The sequence below is a fragment of the Recurvomyces mirabilis genome (assembly GCF_035927965.1).
Source record: "Recurvomyces mirabilis strain CCFEE 5264 chromosome Unknown scaffold_2, whole genome shotgun sequence".
Classification (NCBI taxonomy): domain Eukaryota; kingdom Fungi; phylum Ascomycota; class Dothideomycetes; order Mycosphaerellales; family Teratosphaeriaceae; genus Recurvomyces; species Recurvomyces mirabilis.
In genome coordinates, this window is record NW_027041936.1 from 41,336 (window position 1) to 61,917 (window position 20,582).

Below are 20,582 nucleotides of genomic sequence, written 5' to 3' on the forward strand. Positions count from 1 at the left end.
TCCTTCAGATTGTAAGTCGAAAAGCTCAACCGGCTTTCTCGCCGGCCTCTCAAGCCACATTGTCGACGGCGTCGCATGGAGCATACGCCCACATGCTGTGGCAGAGAACCGTCCCTTGTTCGCCGTCCGGTTGTGGCGTCGTGCTTGCGTCAGGTCGCGAGTGCGATGATCTAGACCGGTGGGGGTGAAAGTGCAAGAGGAACCGGGTACGCTGCATAAGAGGCTGCAGTCAACCATATTGGGTGTACGTGCGTCACTGCATGCAACTGGGTCTACTTTGGAGAGTCGCTCTGTCCCTCCCATATGCAATGGTATGCACCGTACCATGCTCCATCAAGTCAAGGCACAAGGACGAGGACTGCCGACGTCCACGAAGCAGCAGATCTACCTTTCCACCTCCATGCATGCAAACTCAGGCTATCATAAACACCACCGGGAGTTCGTTGTCAATCGTACATCGGAAGCGCCGTTTGGCTTTACCGCCGTACTGATCCGACAGGTTCTAGCGGAGACGGCAGCCCTGAGCCGTGGAGCTGGTAGTGTTAGCGTGGTGGGGAGGGCGCGTCATGCAGGAGTCGTTGGGTTCGGTAGAAGTTTATCGGTTTGAACGACCTGTGCAGGGAGAGGATAGTGGATTAGTGGGGCGGGAAATGTTTTTGCGTGGGTTGGCGATTGCGATTGATAGTTGAGGATAGAGATGAGATCGGGTAGATACATGTGGCGGACTCCTACAGACAACTACTGCGACAGCTCAACCCTGCCAATCCGGCCACATAGAATCACATGCAGAATCTCCAAACAGACTCCGGGAAGTGGATGTGACAGCTGCAAGACAATTTGATGCTAGGCACTCGAACCGTCTACCGACGACCGCCGCTTGTAACGACCCGCAAACGCCTCCCTCGTGCTACTGCAGCAAAGCACCCTGTCAATCCTGTGCTGCCCTGGTCCCAAGCCAAGAGCCCGACAGTGAATTTCGTCAGAGGGCAATGAGTAAAGGATAGCGCGAGAGGGAGCTTTCTTAAAGTACAGACTGGGGCCTCGCCGCACCCTATGAGATGAGCAGATTACTACATCGCTAGCACATCATCCTGTTTGTGCGCTTGTCACTGTTTTGCCGATCACTTGCGGATTTACTGTACAAATCTGCCCGCCATCATGCCTGCTGCTGCTCCGCGACATCCCGGCCTCACACAGACTTATGGCGAGCGATCGGAACAACCGAATCTTCCACCTCTGGCGACTTATCTACTGCGATTGATACACCTGAAAAGGACGAACTTGTGCGTTTCTGCCGATGTCAATACTACGACCGATCTATTACGACTCGCGGAGGAAGTGGGCGAGCATATCTGCGTGCTGAAAACTCATGCGGACATAATCGATGATTTCGGAGATAAGACGATAAGAGGACTGAACGAGGTCGCGAGAAGGAAAAAGTTCTTGATCTTTGAGGATAGGAAGTTTGGGGATATTGGAAGTACGTGAGACACACCACAGGAGAGAAGTTGTAGATGCTAACCACGTACCTCACGTGCAGGTACCCTCCAACAACAATACACCCGTGGACCTCTGGCGATAGTGAAATGGGCACCCATAGTCAACGCGGCACTCTTTCCCGGCCCGGCCATCATCACCGCCTTAGCTGAAGCAGCACAAAGAGCAATCTCCGCGCACAACACTTCCGTCTCAACAGATATATCGGCTTCCCCCGTAGCATCTCTGGTAGACAGCGGACGGGACGACGAATCAGTCGAAGAGGAATCCCAAGACGACGACGACGACGACGACGATGACGACGATGATAATGACGATGAAGACGACAACAACGAGAAGGAGGAAGAAGGGCCAGGAAGAATGACGCACGAAGACCGCAAAGGCCGCAAACAATCCGTCGTCTCCGTCAGCACAACCATCAGCACCAAAACCGAAGCCATCTCCCCCCAACCCCACGCCCTCCGCCCCTCCCTCTCCCGCGAAGCCACAGAAGAAAGCTCCGAAGAAGAAGACGAAGACGACCTAGCAGCCCAACTAGCGGAACTAGGCCCACCCCCTTACTTCCGCTCCCTCCTCCTGCTGGCCCAAATGTCCTCGGTAGGCAACCTAATGGGTCCCGAATACACCGCCGCCTGCGTCCACCACGCGCGACAAAACAAGGATTTCGTGATGGGTTTCATCGCGCAGCAGAGTCTGAATCAACAAGTCGGAGACAATTTCATCACGATGACGCCCGGGGTGCAATTAGCAGCTGGTGATGGTGATGGGTTGGGCCAGCAGTACAACACTCCTGCGAAAGTTGTCGGGGAGAATGGGGCGGATGTGATTATTGTGGGGCGAGGGGTGTTGAAGGCGGAGGATAGGCGGAAGGCGGCGGCGTTGTATCGGCGGCAGGGGTGGGAGGCTTATTTGCAGCGGTTGAGGAGTGGACGACAGGGAGGACGATGATAGGGAGGGAGGGAGTGTGGGCAAGTCTCAGGAGGGATCATTTCCTGGGCATGATTCGAGATTTACCGTATTACAGGCTTGAGCGCACGGAAGCTGCTCGCCGGCGAATGCCCAATTTTCCACGATTTCTAATTTGATAGCGTTTATTACACAGGCAAGGACAAGGAAAAAGGGCTGCACCCGCCGAAGTTGTCCGCGTCTGGCGATTGCATTGCCACTCTTCCCAGTCCTCCACATTGTGCCGTAATCCTTTCCCTCCCTCCTCAGCGCGAAACTCTCGCGTATGAAAGGGCCTGAACAGGTCTGCGGAGCCAGAGCGTGCGGTCCTGCAATCGTGCTAGCTAGCTGGGTGGCGGAAATATGCTTTCATGGCTTTGGCACGTCATTTTGCACGAAGATGCTTGTGCCGTTTCCGTCATTTCCCGTGCCTCGCTGCTGCATAATAACACTCTATCCGCATTGACGACATGGCAGCATGCCACCTAGAGCTATGCGGAACGGCGCCAGGAATCGATCAACCACGCCAAGGCGAGTGGGCGGCACGTTATATTGCATGCAAGGTGGAGTATCATCCTCCTCACTGGGGGAGTAAGAAGGAATTCCCGCAAAATTCATTTTCCATAGACGAATCATGTACTTTCGTTACTGGCTGCTCGGCTGCAAAGATCGTTCATTGCTCCATCTCCTCGTCCCTCCCCTGCTCCCCATCCCGTCTCGCTGGCGCCGCACCACCAACAAGTGCCTGCACCACAGCTTCCATCCCCTCTACTTCATCCCTCGCGACACGGCGTCCTCCTGCGCCCGTGCCCCCAGCTTGAGCCCCAGCACTATCAGCCTCGACACCTCGTCTCTGCACCGCTCGCTTGGACTGTGCGTCTAGATAAGTCCTCCGTTTCGCATCGCGCGAGTCGTCGTTTTGTGCCGTGTGGCGCGCGTTCGGTAAAGTGTGAAGGGAGTCCTTGAGCTGGAGCAGGATTTCGCGGAGGGCGGGGAGGTGGGTCATGGTGTAGGCTACGTTTTGGGAAGTTTTCGAACCTGTAAGGAAGGCGAAGGGTGATGCCGACCCGTCACCTGGTGGTTGTTGTTGTTGGGCGTTTGTCCCGAGGAGGGCGTGCAGTTGCTCCAGTATCGCAGCATTTTTCGCCTCCTCGGCCTTAAGCATGGCATTTAACTTCTGTGTCTCCTGCAGCTTCCGTCGTTGTAACTGTACGGCTTCGGGCGTAGGTGTACTGTCCGGACTCGCCACCTCCAAATGCCGATAATGCTCCAACTGCACCCAACCGGCCAAATCCTTCGCCTCGTCCTCGTGCCCCAGAGCGAGAATATTGCGCAAGGTGTAGATCTCGAACTTGTCAAAGTCCCGATCTACGGTCGAGTTGAGGAGGCTTTCAAGCTGTACACATCCGTTTCCTAGCTCGGTCTGCTTGAGTTCGTCGAGGGCATCCTGCTTGCTTTCTTGACTCGTCAGGGCCTCGGCATGGTTGGGATCGAGCTTGAAACCCAGGGATTGTGGCGATATGGCGTTCAGACCTTCCTCGATGGCGTTGACGGCGCGAAAGACGAGTTCGTTGACGTTGTTGATTATGTCGTCTAGTAATGTCTTGATGAGATGGTCAGTCCAGGACGCGGTGGTGTGGGGGGGGGGGAGTGGTGTTTACCAAAGGTGTGTATCGGAAGTGTTCAGTCAGCAGCGCATTTTGTATCTGATGAGCTGTCGCCATGTTGTAAACTCTTACCGCAGTGATGGGTTGCAGTACCTCAGCCGGCGCATAGAGTATAGCATTGGGTGTCGACGCGGGCACGCGAGCCAAAACAAAGCCGTGCACGGTCCACCATGACGATGGACATGAATTTGCTTTCACGTGCTTCATGAAGCATTCCTTTCCCTGTACGAAACACCACCACACAATGGCACCACGAAAACCGCTAGGCTGGCGAAATCCCCCAGCAGTGAATGGGAATGAAACTGCGGCGAACATAGGCAAACGCCGGGACGCAGCAGCTGATCCTGCGGACAGCGAAATGGTCAACGGGAAAATGGACGAAGACGAACCAGAGTACCACACAGACGACTCAGCAGATGAAGATGATGTCGACGGCGGTGTCCCACTCGACCAAGAGGACGAATCACTTCCTTACCTGCCCGCGCATCTGCTCAGGCCCGCCGAAATCAAATCCATCGAAGCGGACGACCCAGCCCTAGAAATCCCCTGGGAGCACAAAACGCCCAAACAAAAAGCAGGTTCGCGGCGCTCGAGCCGGCAACGTAAGAAACGACAGTATGACAAACTCCAGACCAGAGTCGAAGGAAGTGGGGTGGTGGAGGCTGGTAGGGCTGCACAGGTCAAGCGAGGGGTCGTGACGAAGTTCCCGGATGTGAAGGAGAAGACGAAGAGGGTCGGTGCGAAGGGGAGGGTGGTTAAGCCACAGGCTTCGGGTCGACAGCAGATACTAGAGGCGAGGCAGCGGGAGGTTAGAGGGGTGAGGAAAGCTAAGACGAAGACTGGCGGCAAAGGGTGAAGGATTGATCGTGTCTTCTGAACTACACCAATGGATCCACACCACCAAACAGTACACTCGCCACCACGACATCTGATCCCGGACACCCAGAAGTCTCGACAAAAAAGACCGGAACGGCAACATAGTTCCACGACCGCCCCCCCCCCCCCCCCTCCTCAAAAATCCATCATCATCCCCGCAGCAACCTCCTCCAAATCCCCCACCTCCAACCACCGCACCTCGTCTCCCTCAACCTCCCCGCTCTCACCCTTCTCCCTCTTCGCCAACGCCGTCCTCGCAATCCCCTCTCGCACGAAAATCTCCATGTACTTCTGCAGGATCTGAAGAGCATGTTTATCTAGTTTTGTCGTCGAGGAGACGAAGGATTCATGTAAGAGGCGGGTGAGGAGGGGTTGGGGGAGTTGTGTTGGGTCGTCGGGGAGGGGGGTTGGTGGCGGTGGTGGTGAGACTGTATTGTTTAGACCTGCTGTTAGTTTTGTAGATGGTGGTGGTGGTGGTGTGGATGCCGGCTCGGATTGCGAGAGGATAGATACAGCGGGACGGTCGGGTCGTCTAGCCGGCGGTCTGTTAGCTAAGCTGGGCTTCGCTTTCGTCGATAGTGGTCTCTTCTTCTCTTCTTGTGGAAAAGGTCGCGCTGTCAAAGGATCATCCTCTAGCTCTTCGTCTGAATCAACTACAGTCTTGCTAGCTCGTGCTCCCGACCCTCCAGCTCCTACTACCGCATCATCTCCCTCCCTTCCATCGTCATCGTCATCGTCATCGCCATCGTTCTTATTATCGCCTAATCTCCTGCCCGCTTGCGCAATGGCTTTAGTCGAGCCCTCCGACTCCTCCGTAGTAGGTAAACGCGGTACCTTCGCCGGCCGACTCAGCGGCTTAAAAGGCGGAGCTTTGCGTTTCGAAGCAGGATACACCACTGCCTCCTTTGTCTCCTTTCGTGCTGGCATTCTGGCCGGCATCTTTAGTTCCTGCCCTCGTGTATGAAAAAATGTAACTTTCTTTCGTTTCGTTTGATCGCGAAAAACCGCGAAACCCCTCTACGCGAGATGCACGCGGCGCACGTGATACACGACTCCAGCTCCAACCCCTGCTCTTGTCTCTTCTACTGTGGCTTGACAACCTGTGATGTGGCGATGACTGCATGCTCGCTCGTGATGGGCATGTGCGATGGCTACCGGGAAGCTGAGTGTCGTGATCAAAGACTTTACAGAGACATTATCGTTCCGTCTTATATTTACATCTCATTACAATGACACACATCAGCCTCATCATCCACGTCCATCTCCAACGAACTAATCCATCCCATCCATCTTTCCCACCACCTCCTATAATGTCATATCACACACCCATCTAATCATCCTCCTGGTTATCCATCGTAATCAAATACTGACCATTCATAGTATTATTCGTAATGTTCGTCTGCTGAATCACCCCGCCCTTCAAACTCCCACTCTCCGCCACACCCCCAGCAATAGGCCTCTGAAGCCGATTCTCCCCACTCTTGACCGTGAAGTTGGCCAGACTAATCTCATACGGATTCCGGTTGATGATAGTCGGCATACCGAAGAAGGATGCATTGACTTCGTCGTACCCGATCTGCAGCTCGAAGTAGCCGCGGTAATAGAGGTCGTTCCAGTGGAGTTCCGGGTTAGCACCCTCGAGCCAATCGCTGTAGTTGTTCGCCGACTTGAGGGTGATGTTCTGGCCGTAAGGGCAAGGCGAGCTGACGGCCGAGCCGGCGAATTCGACTCCGAGGCCGCCGGCGCCGGTTGAGGAGGAGTAGTTGGAGTGATCGAGCCAGACGAGGTCCGAGACCCAGCTCGCGTGGGAGTCGCCGGAGATGACGATGTTGTTGCCGATGTTGTTCTCCGTTAGGTAGTTCAGGGTGCGGTTGCGGTTGGCTTGGTAGCCATCCCATGCGTCGTAGTCGAGGGGGTCGACGTTGCCATAAGCTACAGACTCGTTGATCTTCGAGAAGACGGTCTGCGAGCCGATGACGCGCCAGCGGGCGCCACGATCGGCGGACTCGGCAAGTTGATTGTAGAACCTGATGTGAGATGTAAGCATGAGAGATAAGTAAAGCGACGTGAAAGATGACCTACCAATTCTCTTGGCGGCTACCCATCATCGAGCGACCAGCGTCGTTGGAGATCTCATGAATGTAGTCGGTGTTCCAGTACAAGTCAGTAATGGAGCGGTCATATTGGCGAGTGTCAAGCATAATAAGGTCGAACAGGGAGCCGATCTGGAAGGAACGCCAAATGCGAAGATTGTCGTCCATCTCGACTTGACGGATAGGCATCCACTCGAAGTAAGCACGAACAGCATTCATCTTGCGCTGGTCAACCGCCACACCACCGTCCATGATGAATGAAGCCTCGGTGTTGTTCACATCAGCCTCGCCATCACGGTAGGTGTTATCAGCAACCTCATGGTCGTCCCAGACTGGAATCCACGGGAACTGCTGGTGAGACAGGAGAAGATCCAGATCAGTACGGTAGGAAGCCAGACGCTGACGGTAGTCGTTGAGGGTGTAGATGACGCTGTTTGGGCTGTTGACACGGTCGATAGCATAACCGTAGCCGTAATCACCATCACCAGCATATTCGTAAATGTAATCGCCGAGATGGATGACATAGTCAACGCTATCCTTGCGAGCGGGGTTCCCGAAGGCATTGAAGAAACCGAAGGGGAAGTTGCTGCATGAGTAGATAGCAAGGCCAACCTTCGACGTGTAGTCATTGGCATCTGGCACCGTCTTGGTCCTGCCGAGCGGGCTGGTGACGTTCGAGTTGCAAATGTTGAACTGGTAGTAGTAGCGAGTGAAGGCGGTCAAGTTGGCAGCCTCAACTTTGACGGTATAATCGATATCGCTGGACGTGTAGACGGTTCCGCTGCTCTCGACGTGCTTGAAGTCGGCAGTCCTGGCGACCTTGAACTGCACACAGACTGGTGCAGTGGAAACACTGACGTTGGGTCCGTGCCAGTAGAGAGGGACGTAGCCGCTGACAGTCGAGTTGCTGTTGACGTTCGCCTGCATGGGAGCGGCACGAGTCCACAGGATGACGGAGTCAGAGTATGGGTCACCAGAAGCCACGCCATGGGTGAAGTTGAGCTGGGAGGGCGTGAAAGCCTTGTCTGGGGTGTTTCCTGCGCCTGGTTAAACTGCTGCCGAATGTATAGATCTGCTCTTGCCACGCATACTCTTGTTGACCTTGCGGAGAGATATGCCCATTCCAGGGTGGTTCTCGGATGGCTACAAGCTTGTCAGCTGGTTGGGGTGGAAGGATTATTGCTTCCGACCAGCATACGGAACGGTAGTTGAGGTTCTTCACCCTACAGAAGCTGTCAGTCTACTTTCACCCTTCTCTTCATCCGCATCATCACATACCAGCTCGCCGAAGCAAGCGCTGAAAGCGAGAGCGCAGACACCACAGAGAACTTCATCTTGGCGGTATACCACTACAACGACTGACTGGCAAAACAGCTACAACAGCACTCCGAGTCTGACGGTGGGCGAGGGAAGCTTTTGAAGCATCTGTACGACCGCTGCAAAGCTTACCATCCGTGCCTGGCCATGCATTACTAGGATCTCGACAGTGTCGTCAATGGCGTGGGTCCGTTCCTGCTCTGGCCCAGCCTGCAGCGAATGAAGAGGCGCGCATTTCTCACGTCGTCCGTTGCTTAGCAGCCTTAGCCATCACCTAGCGACTTGGCAATGCCGGGCTGATGTACGATGGATCGAAGCGGCGGGATGCGAGAAGGAAGCAGACTAGAGAGAAAAGCGCATAAGCACGTGGGCGAGCTGCAAAGCTTCTGTGGTCGGAGTTGCTAATCCCGAAGATTTCGTAGTCTGGGAAGCTGGACTGGGTATGCGGGGCTATGCCAAGAACTCCGCGCGAGCACGACTCCATCGACCTGGGTAGGGAAGAGGAAGCGAAACGGGCTGAGCAAAAGCAATTGTTAGTGCGGAGTTGTTGCCGGCTTGGTGGACGGTGTTGGAACGTTTTCCGGCTTGAGCGTGCTACTGGTTAGAACGTTGTCAAATCGTGGTATGGTAGACAATCGTCACAAACACGTTCGTTTGGAGCGACAAGCAATATGAGAATGCTAACTATGATTGAACGTATCTGGTGCGTAATGAGACCACTTGAATGAGAACCACAAGCTAGTGAGGAATACAGCGACATAGGGATCTCCATCCTCCAGATCGATATCAGTAGTTCGGCGTCTATTAAAGATAGCTCGGAACAGCCGCTCTCTCGTCATCCAACAACCATCGAGCGTAGGAGTCAAACTGCGAAGCCATATCCCAGCCTCATCGTCCACAGATATGGTGGTATGTCTCCCTCTGGACCTCTACCAGGAAGTATATCAATCCACACAAAGGTGCGGCCTTGCCCTCAGTCCACCCAACCGAGCAGTCCCCAAAGCCTCTCGATCTCCTGCAACTCACCGCTCTGCCACTCAATCGTCTCACCGTCGTCTTGCCGAGCTGAAGCTACTTTCGCCTGATAAGCCTTCAAACCGACTAGGCTCCCGGCCATCCAGTCTCGGTAGGACTTCTTCGTACTCAGTCCCGCACTCATCGACGTGTCTTGATCACTTAAGGCGACCTCTGCGCGTTACAGAAAGGCCTTGATGTCTGGAGCAGTAGTGGTTATAGCATCGAGGGTTGCGGCAGTCGAAAGCTCGATATCCGGAAGATGAGTCGTCGTGATCTGTTGGCGCGCAACACGTGCGTGTGTCAAAGTAATGATGGCTCATCCCCACCGCCATGGTCAGCCCTAGAACCCCATAGGCCGCTCACGTGGCAGTTGGGCAGTAGTCTTCGGCTGGAGATTGCAACGTCGTCCTTCTTTGTTGTAGGGCTTGCGGCGTATCTTCTTGCGACCGTGGGGTTTTCCCATTGCGTCGACCGCTGTTGGCCACATCGTCGCCTTCTGAACGGCATTCATCTTATCAGCCTGTGGGATACTGTGTTGTCTTTCTATAACAAGCCTGTGCGTTTTACCAGGGGGTTAGGTGACACGCGGAAAGTCAGAATCCAGAGTGACGTGTTTTGTGAGGCGGGAGGCGTCGAGCATTCACCTACTGTCCATGCACGAACCACGGCGGTAGCTGGCAAAGTAGAAGGGGTGTGAAGTGGTGGTCTGGCTCGACGCCCACCACTCCCTTTTCTAACATCTTCTCCAGGCAATCGGATGCATGGCGCTTCACATGCTGTGTACTGGAGACTGATGTCCAGCACTCGAGTAGTAAAGATGTGTCAAGACAAAGGCAGCGGTAGGAACGCTCAAGGCCAAGTCATCACTGCTGCTTCCATCCGCGATGAGAGAGTCGCTAGTAGTTGCCATCTGGTCCGTAATGCTTGCCTAGTTGTACGAATAAGCATCATTCGTCCGACTATCCTGGGATATCCGAAATCCAGTCCCGTCACTACTGCGTCTAGACATCCCGATGCAACCGTGAATGCTGGTACGTTCACCACAGCAGATGTACTGGTGACACGTTCTCGCGCGCCAGACACCATCAGCATCTCTACTCTTACTTCTCTCCAATGCAGTCCTCCAGATCAACAGAACAACACATCCCATGCTCCAGGCTTAAGCGAAATCGCGCACATCGTCCTCGACTACGGAAGCGCAGCCGAATCAACATGACGCTAGCCCACCAGCAAGGCCTGAATCAAGGCAGCTCCGTCGAAGCCACGATCCCAGACCAGCTACCAGCATATCATCCGGCCCGCCTATTCCCTTACATCAATCGCAACTGTCTTCTTGAACCAGACAACGTGATCCACAAGTTCAACTACACTTCCCCGACAACGAATAATGGCCCCTTCACGCCCGAAGAAAAACTGATCTTCACCCTCGCCTTCGCCTCCACGCCCAAGACCTTCGATCAAATCGCTGCGGTCCTCCCAGGCCGGACGAGGGAGGATTGTATTTGGTATTACTACGCCCATAAATGGGACGGGAGGTTCAAGATCCAGACGATGGAGAAATCGGTGCAGCAAGCTCAGAGTCGGCGGCACGGCGGACTAGGCCAAGCTGTCGTGGTCGATTGGTCGACGGAGTCCCCTCGTAGAAGTCGAGGCTCGGTAAAAAGGGCACCGCGACTGAAATCGTGAGGTTCAAGATGTCGTATTTTATCCCCGAGCACGGCGGAGATGACCAGACAGAGAGTGTTCTCAGCGTACGCGACATCTTCACTGAAGCGTACCTGCAGCGTAAGTGGAAACGAGACGTCCCGCCTATCCATCAGGAGATCGACCGCTTAAGTGCGCTGAATCCAGCAACAGCCAAAGCCTGGAACAAAACACCAGTATGGAGCACAATCCCAACCACGCTCCTCCGTCGACCAGCCCTAGAAATCCTACGTCTGAGCGCCAAATCACCAGATCGGCCCCTGACAGATCAGAAACTCTGCTCATGGTTGCGATCCGTCGATGTCCTGCCACTGATCAAAAGATGGAAAACCGAATGCCTAGACGACCCAGCCATCTTCCGAGATCTCCAGCGCACACTATCCAGCTCCGAAAAGCCCTGGGACGAGGAGGCGGTGCGAGTAGCGACTCTCGCCCTGGTCGGCCGAAACAACAACCGCAACAGCAACGGTACCAGGACGACGCAGATCCAAGTAGAGCCACCACAATCCCACTCCTCCCTAACAATCACCGCCAAATACGCCGCCCGAGTAGCCCACGGCAATACAGCTCTCTGGACCACCTTCGCGCCACCAACCCCGATTACTAGCACGACGGATGCTCTAGACCGCCATCTCCTCGCCACATTAGTACTTTTCACAGCCTACGCCGACATCCTACGGCACGGGGAGTGCGGTTTCTTCGGTGTCTTACTCCAGAGTCCCTTAGTGGGGATGCTCAAGACGGGTGTCCGGGAGAAATGGGAGACGAAGTTTTTGATCCGAAGTGAGGTCGAGGAAGCCGCTGTTGTGGAGGGAGTGTTGCAGCAGCTCCCGATTTGGATGCCTCCTGTGGTGATGGATGGGCGGCCGATACGAGAGGTCGAAGTGTTAGCACGAGAGGAGGATCGGCAGGGGTCCAGGACCATAAGGGCGCAGCGTGAAGTCGTCGGCGGGGTACAAAGTATCGAGGTCACGAGACTGAAGGGAACGCTGGCTCGAAGGCGTCATCGTCGTCCATAGGCGTAAAGAGGATATGACTTCCATGGTCCCGAGATCGTGGGGTCGACTGGAAAAAGGAATAGGGATGATGTACACAACGCTATGCATAAACTCCAAAGTATACAAGACTCTATCGCTTAACCCAAGCCGGCATCTTCCTCGCCTTCAACTTCCCGGGCTTCTTCCTCTCCACCCTCCTCGGATCCCGCGTCACACACCCGGCCCTCCTCAACGCGGGCTTCAGATCCGGCTCGTGCGCCAACAGTGCCTTGGCACAAGCCAACGTGATCGCCTCCGCCTGCCCCGTCGTCCCACCCCCCGATGCCAGGGCGAAAACATTATATTTATCCAATCTTTGCGTGGATTTCAAGGCCCAGATGGCGGATTCGCGGTCGTGGAGACGGGGGAAGTAGGAGGGGAGGGGGAGGGAGTTGATGAGGACTTCCCCCGTTCCCTCGACGAGTTGGACGACGGCGGAGGAGGATTTGCGGCGGCCGACGGCGCGGGAGATGCCGTAGGGGGAGATTTGGATGGGTTTGGGGGTGTTGAGGTAGGGTTGGATGTCCCGTTTGAACCCCTCTAGGGCCTCAGCAACCTCCGTAGGCATGAGGGAAGGGTGGATATAATTTAGTCGCTTGAGGAGTTGGAGAAGGGTGTTATACCCTTTACTCCTGATCGGTTCCGCGAGCTCGGTCTTGTACTGGTCGATGGTTTTCCAGGCTACGCGGGGAGCGGAGCCGGGGGAAAGGACGGGGAGGAGTTGGTGTTTACGTAGTAGGTGGCTGAGCTTGAGCAGGTCGTCGGTGTATTGAGGGGTTGCGGTGAAGTAGGAAGGGGAGGCCGGGACGATGCGGACTTGGCGGAGGAGGGTGGTGGGGTCGTCGTTGTTCTCTCGTCTGGGGGTGCCATGTCCATTTTGACGGCGGAGGGAGGTGGTCGTGCTGTCGTTGTTGTCGTCGATGAAGCGGGCTCGTGGGCGGGAGAATTGTTCGGCGTCGTTGGTGAAGCGGATGGGGGATGCGGCTTGGATGTCTCCTGTGGGCTCTGCTGGGGTGGCGTAGCCTCGTTGTTGCCTCTGTCTCTGTAATCGGTTGGGACATTGGGCCAGCCTTCGTAGGCAGCGGGTGAGTAGTGGTGACTCCATGGCTGATGCTAATTATCCGAATTGATTAGACTGAATGCTGTATATCGTCAGGTAGAGATGTCTGCCGCTTCGGAGGTGGACGGCTCCTCCCGCCGCAGCCCACTTTTTCGTTTCGTGCTGGTGGTTCGAACAAATTTTGGACAGCTTGAGCGATTGGCGACTCACACATCCAACAATAATTACCTCTCCATCACCACACATTCGACCTGAACAAAGCCAACGAAGGCGCAGTTTATACACACACAAGCACACAGACAATATCGCAGCCATGGCTCCCTTTGGCAAGATCTACTCGTACCCAGTACGTCCTCGTCCACGCCGTTACCCCACCGCCTCCACCACCACCACCCCCAACAAGCACACCAAGGCATACGTACTGCTTGAAAGAGACATGCTAACCACTCTCACTTCCCCAGGACAACCCGCGCACGACCGCCATCCTCGCCGTCGCCAAGGCCAACAAGCTCGAGCTCGAGCAGGTCCACACCGAGCCCGCCAAGGGGGTGAGCGACGACTACCGCCTCCTCAACAAGCTCGGCAAGGTCCCCACCTTCCAGGGCGCTGACGGCTATGTGCTCAATGAGTGCATGGCCATTGCCATCTACAGTACGTTCCACACACAATCACAAACCACCCCACACACCTCATTCACTCTTACTGCAATGATGAACAATTACATACATTTTCAGTTATCCCTGTCTGAAATACACCTGTTGATAACGTATTCACACTCTGATTGCAACAAGACACACTCAAGCAACTTTACGACATACACACTCCTTGAGCCACCACTGACTCATACTCCCAGTCACCTCGCAAAACGAGAAGACAACCCTCCTCGGCAAGACCAAGCAAGACTACGCCTCCATCCTCCGCTGGATGTCCTTTGCCAACACCGAACTCCTCCCCCAGCTCGGCAAATGGTTCCGCCCTTTGATCGGCCGTGACCCCTACAACAAGAAGAACGTCGAGGAGGGCCAAAAAGCCACCGAGCTCAACGTCAAGGTCCTCGAGGACCACCTCCTCGTCAACACCTACCTCGTCTCCGAGCGCTTCACCCTCGCCGACCTCTTCACCGCCAGCATCATCAGCCGCGGCTTCCAATTCTTCTTCGACAAGGAGTGGAGGAATGCTCACCCCAGCTTGACGAGATGGTTTGACACCGTCCGCAACCAGGAGATCTACAGTGCCGTTGCCAGTAAGCTCGATTTCATCGAGAAGGCCATCCCCAACACGCCTCCCAAGAAGGAGGAGAAGCCCAAGGCTGAGCAGGCCAAGAAGGAGCAGCCGAAGAAGCAGGAGAAGAAGAAGGATGTCGAGGATGATGATGAGGAGGAGGAGGACAAGCCGGCGCCCAAGCCCAAGCACCCGCTCGAGGCCCTCCCCCGCGCTACCTTTGTGCTCGATGATTGGTACGCTATAATAATACGTAAAGGTCATGAAAGATACTAACACTGTTTTATAGGAAGCGCAAATACTCCAACGAGGAAACGCGCGAAGTCGCCCTCCCCTGGTTCTGGGAAAACTGCAAGTTCGACGAATACAGCATCTACGCCGTCGACTACAAGTACAACGACGAACTAACCATGACCTTCATGACCTCCAACCTCATCGGCGGCTTCTTCGCCCGCCTCGAGGGCTCCCGCAAGTACCTCTTCGGCGCCACCTCCGTCTACGGCGTCACCAACGACAGTATCGTCAAAGGTGCTTTCGTGGTCCGGGGTCAGGAGGCCCAGCCTGCGTTCGATGTGGCGCCTGATGTCGATTCGTATGATTTCAGGAAGTTGGATCCCACGAGTAAGGAGGACAGGGCGTTTGTGGATGATATGTGGAGTTGGGATAAGCCGGTTGAGGTTGGCGGGAAGAAGTATGAGTGGGCGGATGGGAAGGTGTTTAAGTAGGTCTGCTGATATTCGGGCTTGCTGGCTGTGGGGAATTGATGATGTGGTGGTGGAGAGGCTGCGATCGTGTGGCTTGTTAGAAGTGTCATGGGGATGTGGTGGAGTGTTGTCATGATGTGGAGGGGTGGAGGAAATGTGGCACGATGGCATGACATTTGTTCAAATGGGGAAAAAGCTCGCATGAGGGCGTTTGTGCGTGGCTGTGGATGTGCCGTAGCGAGGCATGTTGCATCTATCTGAATGATGTGTGTGTCCTCTTGCTTGGCATGTCGCATGGTCACGGTAGCTCGTACAGATAATTCAAAGGTCATCTAGACTCGATGGCGGAAGTAGAAGATACTTTTCTCCATCTTGATAATGACTTCCACGTCTCATTCCCCTCCTCCCACCCCTCGTATATTCTCCCCATGGGATGAATGTCCTCGGTACTACAGTCCTCTCCACGTCTTACTTCATGGGGAAATGAAACGATAAGATGTAGATGGGATAGAATACAGTATGTAGGGGTGTGTAGCGCGGGACCTGCTAGAAAGTACCGTTTTCCCGTCTCCAACACTTACTGCAATCTAGGTACCAACGGGGTTCCGTACAGGGGTATGAAAGAGACATGATCCTGGTTGGGGGGTGAGATATGGTAGGAACGGATTTATATAGTGGAGGGAACTGCTTGCTAGAAGTACCATTTCCCGACTCTCAACGAGTACTCCAGTCTACCCACGGGGTCACTGTATAGGAGCACAGAAGGGACATGATCCTGGTTGGGAGTGAATTACAGTGTGAACGGAAATGTAGTGCAGGGACTGCTTGCTAGAAGTACCGTGCTCCCGACTGAACGACTACGATAGTCAACCTAGGGGGTTACTACATAGCAGTGTGGAAGGAACATGATCTGGTTGGGAACGAATTGCAGTGTGAAGGGAGATATAGTGGAGGGAACTGCTTGCTTGGAGTATTATTTCCCGACTCTCAATAACTACTCCAGTCTAGACACCTACGGGGTTAACTATATGGGAGCGTGAAAGGCACCGATGATGGCCTGGTTGGGATGGGATATAGTATGAATGGATATATAACGCAGGGGGCTGCTGGAAGTACCAAATCTCCCGGTTTCTAATTTTGCTAGCTTACCTATGAGGCACGGCATAGAAAGATAGAAGACCACGATCTGGTTGGAATGAGACGCCGTATATAGGTATAAGTGCGTAGCGCAGGATCTGCTGGAAGACCCAACTTCCCGGGTCTCTAATTTTGCTGGTCTACCTACAGGGTACTGCATAGCAGCATGAAAGGAACATGATCTGATCGGGGATGAGGTCCTGTAGAAGTGGATATCGTGCAGGAATCGAAGGGATTTTACCCTTTCCCTACTCCACCTCAATCTTACTACCGTCTACCCACGGGGGTACCGTACAGGAGATGGAAGAATATCATCTAGTTTGGAAATGAGATAGAGTAGAAACGGACATGGTGTAGTAAATGCTAGAGGGACTATTTCTCCCGTATTGAATACTTTTACTACATACCCTCTGCATACATAGTCGACTATTCACCCGCAAGAGGGATCCTCGTAAATCTTCACGCCGTCGATCAGGAATTCATCCCCGTTGGAGTCGAGCAGTGTCAACACCACCTCGCTCCCATCTTTCAAAGTCGCAATAGTACCAGTCTCCTGCTGCACCGTCGTGCCCCGACTCGTCTCCACCAAGGCTTCTCCACTCGCCACAACGCCGTCGACTGTCACCCTGACGTGGAGGAAACTGTTTTTGGGTCCGTTATATGTATACAGTAATCCCAATACCTTCGTCCCCGCGGAGCCGGAATATGTAAATGAGAAAGTCTGGCTCGAAGTCATATTAGCTGCTTCCACGCCGACGCAGCCATCAGCGCAGGATATCAGGGTGGTATTTGGCGTCGTGGAGTCCGCGGCCGTGATAGTGGTGAAAGGTAAGTCGGACCAGATCCCCGTCTCAGCGTCTAGGGTCCAGCCGCCCGTTTGATGAAGACTAATACTCTTATCCTGAGAATCATAAACAACGGGGTAGAAAGAATAAGTGCTCGAACCCAGTTCGTTGCCAGACCAGTGGTCGCCGTAGTAGAGATACAGCGTCTCCTCTGTTCCATTGATAGTGATATCGTACGCATTCTGCGTAAGGTATGCATAACTGCCCTTCTCCGCCAACAAGGTCGAGGCAGACCAAGGTCCTGCCATGGAGGAGGAAGTGAAATATCCGTCTTCGGTGGGCGTCCAGCCGTCTTGAGGCGAGTAGAGGAGGTAGAATAACCCGTTAATTTTGAAGACCCCGGGGGCTTCGTAGTAGACACTACTAAAGGTATACAGGGACTCGTTAACGTTATAGTAATCGCTATCCAGCGAGGCAATAGCGAAATCAGCATTGTTCGTCGTGGCATAGATGAGGTACGCAGTCTGCGTATCCGGATCCTTGTAGATCGTCATATCGCGACTATCATTCCCAAAGGGCTTGAAGGAGCCACGGTACGAGTACGTCCCGTCGATGGTCTTGCTCGTCGCGACCCCGACTCGTGCGGCGCCGTAGTTGGCGCTGTCGCTGTGGAACCACATGACGTACTCGTCGTTCAGGTCGTTATACAGGACCTTTGGCCGCTCCACCACGGAGTCGGAGGAGATGTTGGTTCCGGATACAGGACTTAGCACCGGGCCTACGAATTCCCACGAGCTGAAATCGGGCGATTTGTAGCAGTTCACTGCTTGGAAGTGGCCTGAGGTCGTCTCGTTGGTCTTGTCTTCGCCGAACCAGTACCAGGCTGTGTCGTTGGAGCCGGAGGCGGAGGAGCGGATAATGTCGCCGCCGTGGGCTTGGATTAGATTGCCTGAGGTATCGGTCATGTTGAGGGTGGGGAAGAATGTTGCGTTTGCTGCGTGGGCGAGGGGGGTGGCTGCTGCTGCTGCTAGAGCGGCGAGGAGGGGGGCAGTGGGGAACATGATGGGTGGGTGGTCGATTTGGTAAGGCTATGAGATGGTCTGGGTGTTTGTGGTATGGGAGGGTCGATGGGATGTAGGTTATATGTACGACCAACTGTAGGCGAGAGTTTCATACAGTGTTTCATCCGGTCGTCTTGTTACTGCTTGTCCACTTACCGAGTTTGCCATCATATCCTTATGTCGTACTGCCAGGACAACGTCAAGGTACGCTGCTCCCCGGTGGATCATGTCACCCACCTCCCGACGTTACAGGAGCAGACTGGATACGATGCAGAGAGCTCACAAGGTTTGGAATTTCGCGGAGTCGTGGATGGAGTGATCGGCATTCACCCGCCACTACCGGGGAGGTGCTTGGTTTTATGACGATGTGTCGTAGTATGAATTGCCATAACGTGAAAATGGACATAGTGGTCGTCAGAAGAGTAGGTACGTACTAGTGCAATAAAATAAGTCAAGAAATGCAATATGGCGATGCCGCAAAAAGTGTCCCACCCTGCCGAATTCTCAAGTTCACTTCGCCCCCAAAAGTCTTGGCACCTTCCGTTTGGAGCAAGAATTGAATCCAACAACCAGAACAGCTAGCAACCAGTACAAAGCAGTACCACCGACAACATGGGTTTGATATTGCGAGCGTAGCGAGCAAAAGGAAAGTGCGTCGGCCGGGAATCGAACCCGGGGCTGGCCGATATTGAGATAATGGGTTGGATCATCTGGCAACGGCCAATTTTACCACTAAACCACCAACGCAGATCCGAAGTACGGACTTGTGCTTGGATGGAAGCATTTGCTGGAATAGTAATATATATGGTGTCAATTTTGATGGACGAGGTGCACCCGTCCTCCAAGATCGACATTCCAAGCCTAATACCTGCGGCAAGACCACCATTCTTGCAGTCCAAGGGCATTTAAATTGACATCCTGGTTACGATCTCCCTCTATCATGCCTCCAGTGCGGACTGACCGCACATGTGAGAGTACAGATGAGGATGACCTGTACGCTTCGCCCTCAGAGACAACTAAATATGTTCATGTTGAAAGGCTCTTCTAACTTGGATCTGAGGGAACCTCTCTGGTTCAGCAGCATCATTCTTATCTCCTCTCGGATGTGGACGGATCTCGGGATAGTGAGATTGCGGTAGATTGGCCCCTACAAGCTTTTTGCAAAGAAAAGAGATGATGAGTTAAGGGAGCGAAGTATGCAGATGAAGCTGAAGTACATAGCAGCTTATCAGTCCTCGCTGACATCTTCGGGAACAGCACAGCCAGATATATCTAAATACAATGCCGTCCATGTGCGAGCAGTCCCTCGTCTGAGTGATTGAGCACCATCAGACGATCATTACAAGACCGACCATTCCCATGATGCTTTCCATGAAGGACCTCGTCCAGAGCGTCAGTCCTAAACGATGAGCTTACCGTGAGACTCCAGATCTGTCGAATCGTTTCGGTACACGTCTTGATGGACACGACAACAGTGAACTCATGGTCCTTTAATGCGGAGCCGTAGTATCCTCCCTAGCCTCGTACAGAATCGCATGAGCCTCCTCAAGCAGCCGCAAGGTAGCCTGTACCTCCATCATGAAGCCACGGAGCTCAAGGTTTCCACCCGCACCCGCACATAGAGAGCCCAGCCAAGATCCAACAATCCCCATCGCGGACTGCTCATCATTGACCAGAACCCGCACCGCCCTCATAGTGGCGTACGCCTGAGTCGCTGCCAGCAGACCCATAGCTCCCGGCAGCCGAACACTCTCCAGAACACGAATTCGACGTGCGAACTCCTGGTCGCCCGAATGGTCCAGGTCGAAGTAGGGCGGTATGCCGTGGTAGACCTGGATAGTCAAGCGATCACGGGCGTCCGAAGCCGCGAGGAGAGCGTCAAGGATCGCTTGTGGAGGACGCAGGGCTCGAATACTCGTGTAAAGCGCTTGCAGAGATGTATTCGATGACGACGTCGGCGAGCGACCAGAAGTGGACGACGGTGCAGTTGTAGAGTCAGCATTTTGCTGGCCAAAGGCTCGACAGCCACTCAAGGTCGTGGACGAGGCATCGGTAGTGGCAGTACTGATCTGAGTCGACGGCGAGCTCGGGATAGATGTGCGAGTTGTCTGGTCAGTGCCTCTTCGTCGTCTGTGTTCTGGCGCCCCATTGCTAGCTGATCTCTGGAGATGTGCCATGGTCGCCTGCGTTCGAGAAGTCTGAGATGTTGTGCGTTGTGGAATAGCAAGGGTGTTGAGAGGTGCGTGGTCACGGATGACCAGTAGTGGTTGCCTGCAGAAAATGATCGTAGCTGGGCGTGAAGTGAGGTTGCGACCAACTAGCGCGGTGCTAACTCCTGAAACAGAAGTCGATTCACCTGCCATGGGAACTGCACGTGATAATGATGCTGCTCCACGGGCTACCTCCACACTTCGCATAAGCCCTGCAGTGGTATTGCCTCCCTCACGAGCATCAGCACCCA

The 20,582-nt window shown here is 54.2% G+C and overlaps 10 protein-coding genes and 1 non-coding gene across 11 annotated transcripts; 4 read left to right on the forward strand and 7 right to left on the reverse strand.

Moving 5' to 3' along the window:
- Positions 1-1,158: 1,158 nt before the first annotated feature.
- Positions 1,159-2,445, forward strand: URA3_1 (orotidine 5'-phosphate decarboxylase; the record flags this gene model as incomplete). The annotated part of the gene is made up of 2 exons (XM_064833454.1): positions 1,159-1,480; positions 1,541-2,445. The coding sequence occupies 2 exons, from the start codon at positions 1,159-1,161 to the stop codon at positions 2,443-2,445; spliced, it is 1,227 nt and encodes a 408-aa protein (XP_064698415.1).
- Positions 2,446-3,115: 670 nt separating this feature from the next.
- On the reverse strand, positions 3,116-4,166 carry LTS14_000743 (uncharacterized protein; the record flags this gene model as incomplete). Its single annotated transcript, XM_064833455.1, has 2 exons — positions 3,116-4,045; positions 4,104-4,166. 2 exons carry the CDS (start codon positions 4,164-4,166, stop codon positions 3,116-3,118), a joined length of 993 nt encoding a protein of 330 aa, XP_064698416.1.
- Positions 4,167-4,353: 187 nt separating this feature from the next.
- On the forward strand, positions 4,354-4,965 carry LTS14_000744 (uncharacterized protein; the record flags this gene model as incomplete). Its single annotated transcript, XM_064833456.1, has 2 exons — positions 4,354-4,724; positions 4,746-4,965. The coding sequence occupies 2 exons, from the start codon at positions 4,354-4,356 to the stop codon at positions 4,963-4,965; spliced, it is 591 nt and encodes a 196-aa protein (XP_064698417.1).
- Positions 4,966-5,120: 155 nt separating this feature from the next.
- LTS14_000745 (uncharacterized protein) lies at positions 5,121-5,912 on the reverse strand (the record flags this gene model as incomplete). The annotated part of the gene is made up of 1 exon (XM_064833457.1): positions 5,121-5,912. The coding sequence occupies one exon, from the start codon at positions 5,910-5,912 to the stop codon at positions 5,121-5,123; it is 792 nt and encodes a 263-aa protein (XP_064698418.1).
- Positions 5,913-6,315: 403 nt separating this feature from the next.
- Positions 6,316-8,412, reverse strand: LTS14_000746 (uncharacterized protein; the record flags this gene model as incomplete). Its single annotated transcript, XM_064833458.1, has 5 exons — positions 6,316-7,012; positions 7,068-8,115; positions 8,170-8,221; positions 8,277-8,301; positions 8,357-8,412. 5 exons carry the CDS (start codon positions 8,410-8,412, stop codon positions 6,316-6,318), a joined length of 1,878 nt encoding a protein of 625 aa, XP_064698419.1.
- A 2,212-nt stretch (positions 8,413-10,624) lies between these two features.
- LTS14_000747 (uncharacterized protein) lies at positions 10,625-12,135 on the forward strand (the record flags this gene model as incomplete). Its single annotated transcript, XM_064833459.1, has 2 exons — positions 10,625-11,026; positions 11,077-12,135. The coding sequence occupies 2 exons, from the start codon at positions 10,625-10,627 to the stop codon at positions 12,133-12,135; spliced, it is 1,461 nt and encodes a 486-aa protein (XP_064698420.1).
- Positions 12,136-12,244: 109 nt separating this feature from the next.
- Positions 12,245-13,459, reverse strand: MRPS9 (37S ribosomal protein S9, mitochondrial; the record flags this gene model as incomplete). The annotated part of the gene is made up of 2 exons (XM_064833460.1): positions 12,245-13,195; positions 13,442-13,459. 2 exons carry the CDS (start codon positions 13,457-13,459, stop codon positions 12,245-12,247), a joined length of 969 nt encoding a protein of 322 aa, XP_064698421.1.
- A 67-nt stretch (positions 13,460-13,526) lies between these two features.
- Positions 13,527-15,159, forward strand: TEF4 (elongation factor EF-1 gamma subunit; the record flags this gene model as incomplete). Its single annotated transcript, XM_064833461.1, has 4 exons — positions 13,527-13,559; positions 13,675-13,864; positions 14,067-14,670; positions 14,724-15,159. The coding sequence occupies 4 exons, from the start codon at positions 13,527-13,529 to the stop codon at positions 15,157-15,159; spliced, it is 1,263 nt and encodes a 420-aa protein (XP_064698422.1).
- Positions 15,160-16,705: 1,546 nt separating this feature from the next.
- On the reverse strand, positions 16,706-18,349 carry LTS14_000750 (uncharacterized protein; the record flags this gene model as incomplete). Its single annotated transcript, XM_064833462.1, has 2 exons — positions 16,706-18,148; positions 18,278-18,349. 2 exons carry the CDS (start codon positions 18,347-18,349, stop codon positions 16,706-16,708), a joined length of 1,515 nt encoding a protein of 504 aa, XP_064698423.1.
- A 423-nt stretch (positions 18,350-18,772) lies between these two features.
- LTS14_000751 lies at positions 18,773-18,868 on the reverse strand. Its single transcript has one exon. It is a non-coding gene; the product is annotated as a tRNA-Gly (tRNA).
- A 743-nt stretch (positions 18,869-19,611) lies between these two features.
- Positions 19,612-20,484, reverse strand: LTS14_000752 (uncharacterized protein; the record flags this gene model as incomplete). The annotated part of the gene is made up of 2 exons (XM_064833463.1): positions 19,612-20,456; positions 20,478-20,484. The coding sequence occupies 2 exons, from the start codon at positions 20,482-20,484 to the stop codon at positions 19,612-19,614; spliced, it is 852 nt and encodes a 283-aa protein (XP_064698424.1).
- Between the last annotated feature and the right edge of the window lie 98 nt (positions 20,485-20,582).